Source organism: Myotis brandtii, unplaced genomic scaffold, assembly GCF_000412655.1.
Source record: "Myotis brandtii unplaced genomic scaffold, ASM41265v1 scaffold525, whole genome shotgun sequence".
NCBI classification, from domain to species: domain Eukaryota; kingdom Metazoa; phylum Chordata; class Mammalia; order Chiroptera; family Vespertilionidae; genus Myotis; species Myotis brandtii.
The window spans coordinates 1828684-1835361 of record NW_005369915.1 but is presented as its reverse complement, the minus strand read 5'-3'; the positions used below and the strand labels follow the sequence as shown (position 1 = coordinate 1835361).

General features: G+C 37.8%; 1 protein-coding gene across 5 annotated transcripts in view; it reads left to right on the top strand.

Moving 5' to 3' along the window:
* The window catches only part of RBPJ (recombination signal binding protein for immunoglobulin kappa J region), a 115861-nt gene that overhangs the window by 98733 nt on the left and 10450 nt on the right, over positions 1-6678 (top strand). For all 5 annotated transcript variants that reach the window (XM_014548893.1, XM_014548894.1, XM_014548897.1 and 2 more), the window contains 2 exons: positions 2506-2643; positions 2798-2910. In XM_014548893.1, coding sequence (XP_014404379.1) covers positions 2506-2643; positions 2798-2910 — 251 coding nt within the window. The remainder of the gene's footprint in view (positions 1-2505; positions 2644-2797; positions 2911-6678) is intronic.

Sequence of the window (6678 nt, the reverse complement as noted above, 5' to 3'; positions counted from 1 at the left end):
TGCACGAATTTCATGCACCAGGCCTCTAGTGTAATAAAATAATAATAAAAAGAAATAATTTCATCAAACATCTAGTCAGTGTTGAAACAGTATAAAATGTAATTATTTAGCTCTTTGTTTGAATCAAAATTTAAATAAGGTCCACCAGAAGTTACAATATATATTGTGTTGACACGTCCTTGAGTATTTTTAATCTGTAGATTCCCTCTTCGTTTCTCCTCTCTCTCTCTCTCTCTCTCTCTCTCTCCCCTTGTAATTTATTTATTTAAGAGACCGAGTCATTTGGCCATGAGAGCTCTCCACAGAGTGGATTTTGCTAATTTCATTTCTTTGATGTAGTTTAATGTATTTTCTGTAAATTGGTGATGGTAAAGAGAAACTGCCTGACACTAGTTAAAGGTGGTAAAGACAGATTTTATTCAATACTGTTGCAATAGGGAAAAGAGACTTCAGTGTACAATTGAGCTCAAATCCTAATACAACAAGGACAAATGGGGATTTATAGGCAAGGAGCAGAGTGAGGGGCAGGGAGGGTCAGTGGATGGAACATTACTAGGAACAGACATCGGGGGTAGAGGGATTTTTGACAAACCAGTCTAACAGAATGCTTGCTAAGGGCAGGCCCAGGATATCAGATGTAAAGCTTGGGGGCTGGGGAGGAACTTGATCAGATAACTAGAGTGGGAGGATGGCTTAGCAAGATTCTTACAATAACTGGGCCAATGGCAGGGCCCCTGGAAGGGACTCGGGGGAGCCCGTCTAAAGTTTGGTCAAGGAGAGAGTTTTGTCAGTCAGTTTAGAAGCTTGATCAGATTTAAGTTAGTTGTCCTTTGGTTCTTTTTTGTTGCTGGAGGGCAAGGGTCACTTCCTAGTGGTGAAGTGTTTTTGCATCAGGAGGCATATAAGGATATGTATTCAGGCTATTTCTAATTCAAATAACAGGATTTTATTTAACCTCTTCAACTTGGAATTTCTATTAACGAAGTTTCTTGGTGACAGAGAACATTTTACTTTCAGAATATTTTCTTGCTTGCATAGATGTGGCTATTTTTTGTTTTGTTTTGTTTTTTAAATTCATGCAGTGCTGTATACTTTAGGGTATTTAGAAGAAATCAGAATCTCTAATAATCACAATATCTAGACATCCACTTGGTAACCCTCCTTCTAGACCAGGGGTGGGCAAACTTTTTGACTCGAGGGCCACAATGGGTTCTTAAACTGGGTTCTTAAACTGGACCGGAGGGCCGGAACAAAAGCATGGATGGAGTGTTTGTGTGAACTAATATAAATTCAAAGTAAACATCATTACATAAAAGGGTAAGGTCTTTTTTTTTTTTTTTAGTTTTATTCATTTCAAACGGGCCGGATCCGGCCCGCGGGCCGTAGTTTGCCCACGGCTGTTCTAGACCCTCCCTATGAGTATTTTCCACAGGATTGGATATGAGCACATGGAGACACATGTGCAGTCACATGAATATATACATTTACCTGATGTAACCACACATACCAAGTATTTTATAGTCTGCTTTTCCATTCAGCGATATTCCAGGAAGATGAATTTTTTGTCCCTTTTCTTTTTTTCTTTTAATCCTTATTGTTGAAAGTGTTAAAAGGGTCCTCCTTTCCCCCCGTTAACCTCTTCCAGCCTACTCCCATCCTTCCCCCACCCCAGGTCTTCACCACCCCATTGTCTGTGTCCACAGGTTATGCATATATGTATACAAGTTCATTGGTTAATCTCTTCCCACCCACCTTCCCCTGCCATCCCTCGTTCCTTTAGATACATGTTATTTAAATGGTAATAGATATTATCATTTATTTCATCAATTTTTTGGACATTTATTATTTTAATAATTTTCCTTTATTGAATAGCACTTCACTAGACATATATTGTATAGTTCTCATTTAAAGATGATTTTTATGGGCATATTTTATATCTTCAGCTTGACACTATTAATGATAATTACCTTGACTTTTTGGGGGGGGAGGGGTATTAACCTGTATTCTTTGGAGGGTTAAAAATTTGTTAAAAGAATCTGTTAAATTATAATACTAATTTAATATAATGTAAATATCCTATGTAATAAAAAGCTAATATGCAAATTGTCCCCTCGACTGGGAGTTCAACTGGGAGTTCAACCAGGGGGTGGGCTGGCCGGCCAACTGCCCTGCGGCCCCCTCTAGTTAAATCAGTGGTTCTCAACCTTCTGGCCCTTTAAATACAGTTCCTCATGTTGTGACCCAACCATAAAATTATTTTCGTTGCTACTTCATAACTGTAATGGTGCTACTGTTTTGAATCATAATGTAAATATCTGATATGCAGGATGGTCTTAGGCCACCCTTGTCAAAGGGTCGTTCGACCGCCAAAGGGGTCACGACCCACAGGTTGAGAACCACTGAGTTAAATTCTAATAAAGAACAACCATAACTTGCCAGGTACCGATCCCTTCTTTCTCCCTCTCACCTCCAGTCACCTAAACCGGAGCTATTTTTTCTCTGCAGTATGCATTGCCTCAGGAACCAAGGTGGCTCTGTTTAATCGACTTCGATCCCAGACCGTTAGTACCAGATACTTGCATGTAGAAGGAGGTAATTTCCATGCCAGTTCTCAGCAGTGGGGAGCATTTTACATTCATCTCTGTGAGTATTAAAATGTGCATCCGATGTTTCTGGTGTGAAGCTTTTAAATTCTTTTTGATAACAAGACGTGGGGGTATATTAAGTTTTGTTATCTTCCTAAGCAGATGAATGAATTCTAAAAGATAACAGTTTGATCTCTGTTTCACTCCACTAGTGGATGATGATGAGTCTGAAGGAGAAGAGTTCACAGTTCGGGATGGCTACATCCATTATGGACAAACAGTCAAACTTGTGTGTTCGGTTACTGGCATGGCACTCCCGAGATTGGTATGGCTCCACTTTTGCTTTTGTAACATGTGTAGTAAAAATTAAGAAAACAAAAACGCCACAACATTCAAGCTCATGCTTTTTAATTTAAAAAGAGATATCAATAAGCATTTATAATTGACATTTTTACCCCACTTTATGTTTAAAATGTTTTAAGGCAATTAGCCAGTTTTTATGAATGCATTCTTAATGACTTCCTGCTGAACTATTTCTAGTAAGTTTTGGTGGCATTTTTTCCTTTTTGGTTGTGTATCTGAACATGTTCAATAGAGGGCACTATAAAATTACATTGTGATTTCTTAATGCAGATACACTGTATTCATTTTTTGTGGTACCTGCTCCATCCCAAATAGGACCAAGTTTTCAGAAACATAGAAGTACTTATTTCTTTAGAAATATATATAAGTTAATTTTTACCAGTTTACTCTTCCACAAGAAGAAAAATTTATTAAAAAGGAAATGAAATTGGGAGAGAGGCATATAGTGTAGGGATTTTTGTTCACTAGGGAGATCATAAAATAGTAAAAAACTGCTTTTCTTACCAAAATGAAAGCAAAGGCTCTGAGTATACCCTCCCACGTGCTCACCCTCTTTTTCTGAAATAGAAAGCAATATAGCTGCAGTAAAGATGAAGGAGACTTTGAAGTAAGTTGGATTCAAAATCAGGTTGGGGATTGGGATGAATAGAAGAACATTTACTATATATATTTATCTCTGGTGAAATATTTTACTGGCTTATATTTTCTGGTACTATTTCAGCAGTGACTGAGTCTATAATTAAGTAAATACAACAATTCTTTGTCTATTGTTTATTTTTCTATGTCATGGTTTTACAAGGTGATTTTTATTCGCCCTTAAAATTTCATACGCTAAGATAATGTAGTAATATTAATGTATAAAACCTTAACTGAGACATTATAATAAAAAAAGAGTAAAGGTAGGGAGAGAAGGGTGTAAAAAAATGGGAAGATGCAAATGAAAAAACACAAACCAAGTCAAGTTCTTTTCTCGAGTTCTTTTCATTATGTATCACTCTGTTTCAAGGATATTGTTTATTTGCTTTGGCATTAAATGCCAACTGATGCATTTCCTTAGACAAATAATAGTGGACATCCTTGGTTTCTTTATTGGTGAGAGCTAGCTCATTAAACTATGTGTCCAAAGAAATGTGGAGAATAAAATTGAACCATGCATGGCCCATGTCCTGAATGAGTTTATAACTAGCTAGTAGAGAAACGGGATACACGAACAACAGTACTGTAGATGAATCATGACTCTTACCTGGTGGGAGACGCATGAGCGAGTGCTTATAGACTTTTACAGGAAGCTTTAGACTAACATCATTGAAAAAAATCAGTTATTTCTCTGAAATCCTTGTTAAATTTAAATATGGCCGTAAGATTTTAGCATTGAATTGAAACATTTTGCTTACGTTTCATTAATCTTACAGACTTAGAAGCTTTAATTACTAAAAATGAACTATTTAAAAAATTAGTGGTGGTATAAGTAGAATGACAAATATTCTAATAGACTGCAGAGCTCAAAATGTGTAAGTATGAAGAACTTAAAGATTGGGACTTTTTTGCAATTGTGGTTTAAAGGAGAAAAATCTGTGAACACAATCAAGTGGTAAAAATCAACAGTGCTATATAATATTAATAGCACTGTTCTAAGAATTTCACATATGTTGATTTATTCAATCCTTACAAAACTTCTGTGAGAAATTACTAGTAAGGATGTTCATTGTGGAGCAAAGCATTACAGTCCTACATGCAGACATGGATTATACAAATAGTCCTGAAACTTCATGTGCCAGGTGAACAAGACAGACTTTCTGTCCTCATGGAGCTTACGTTTTAATTTGGAGATAGAAGAAAATCAGCTAAAGAAGTACTTAAAAGATTAATATAAGTGGTATGATGAGTTAAAAGGTTAATATAAGTGTTATAAAGGCAGATTTTAAAAGGATAAAGGGATAGAAATTGGGAAAGTGTTTTAGAGTAATCAAAGAAGTTATTTTGAAGTGGGGATATTTGAACAGAGACCAGAATGAAGTTGGAGAAACACAAACAAGTAAGGAACATTTCAGGCAGACAGAATCTGTGCAAAAAGAACTTAAGACGGGAATGTGTGGGGACCAGCAAGGAAGCCACTGCAGCTAGAGCGGGAGGAGGGATGGAGGGGCACTTGACAAGAAAGGAGGCTCTGAGGTTGGCCACGGCAACATCTTGTAAAGTTCCTCTCTATCTAGCCTAAGGGCTTTGTATTCTCCATATATGATAGCAGGCCACTGGAGGGTTTTAAACAGGGAATGGCAGCTGATCTATGCACAGGCGGATGATGCTGGCTGCTCTGGGGAGGGGAGAACATAGGGGGGTAACTGTGTAAGCAGAGATGCCGGTGGTTGGACCTTTGTCATAATTCAGACAAGAGTGGACGGTGGTATCTTACACTAGGATTGTAATGCTAAGGTGATGAGTGGTGACTGATTTATTTGAAAGTACACCAAACAGGATTTGTTAACAGATTGGATGATTGGGTGTGAGAAAACAAGGAGTCAAGGGTGACTTCAAGGTTTTGCATTGAGTAAACGGTGCTGCCATTTATTGAGCTGGGGTTGGAGATTTAGGAGAAAATCAAAAATTCTCTTTTTGATTAAGATTGAGACAGCCTATTAGACATCTTAAGTGAAACTGTTGAGTAGGTATTAAATATACAAGATGAGTGCTGGAGCGAGGGTAGGGCTGGAGATGTAAACCTAGGAGTTGCCAGCCTCTAAGTAGTCCAGGAAGTATAGATAAGGAGAGGGGAGGGAAGAGGTCTGAGGACTCTGCTCTGGGGCACTGTGAGGCCAATTAGAGCAGCATCTCTGCAAGGAGAATGTCTGTCAGACGCTTCCGAGGAGAGAGGCTGCGCACAGGACTGATTCACCTGGAAGTCCTTGGTGGCCCCGATAAGAGCAGTTGTAGTGGAGACTCGGAGACAATAGGCTGGAAAGATTTCAGGAGGCTGGATGGTGAGGAAGAAGAGTTTTCTTTTCTGTAAAGAGAAGTGAAATGTGATGGTGAGAGGGGAGGAACGAAGTCAAGGAAGTTTTCTTTTGATTTCACATGAAAATAGTTCTAAGTGTTTGTATACTACTATTGGGAGTGACTTTCATAATCATCAAACACTTAGTGATTGCCTTCCCTGTGACCAGTGGCTCTAAGGGTTGATAGGATTATTTTTCAGCTATCCATATGTGTTTTGTGGAATATTTGGATTATAATCTCGTGGCACGTAATGGAAAGAGTTCAGACTGGGCAAGCAGCCAGCCCTGGAATCATATTCTGGTCCTTCAGCTACTATGCAGGTGATTTTGAGGAACTTACATAACCTTCTGAGTCCATTTCTAATCTGCAAAATGATACCTATTACAAGTATTTAAGTGTGTGTGTGTGTGTGTATGTGTATACATATATATATATATACACACACATATACACACACACACACTTAAAATAGGTATCATTTATATATATATATTGGATAATGGACTGCACTGACTACTACACCAATGTAGCCTTTAAAGATAGTTTTTTCCTTTCATGTTGGATTATGTCATTTATTTTTACTTTTTAAAAATTTGTCACTGTATTTTATTGGAAAGGTCATCTGAACTTGCTAATCAAAATATAGACTAGTGGTTCTCAACCCTGGCTGCACATTAGAATCACCTGGGAATCTTTTTAAAATCCTGATTTCTGGGCCTCATTCTCCAGAAATTCG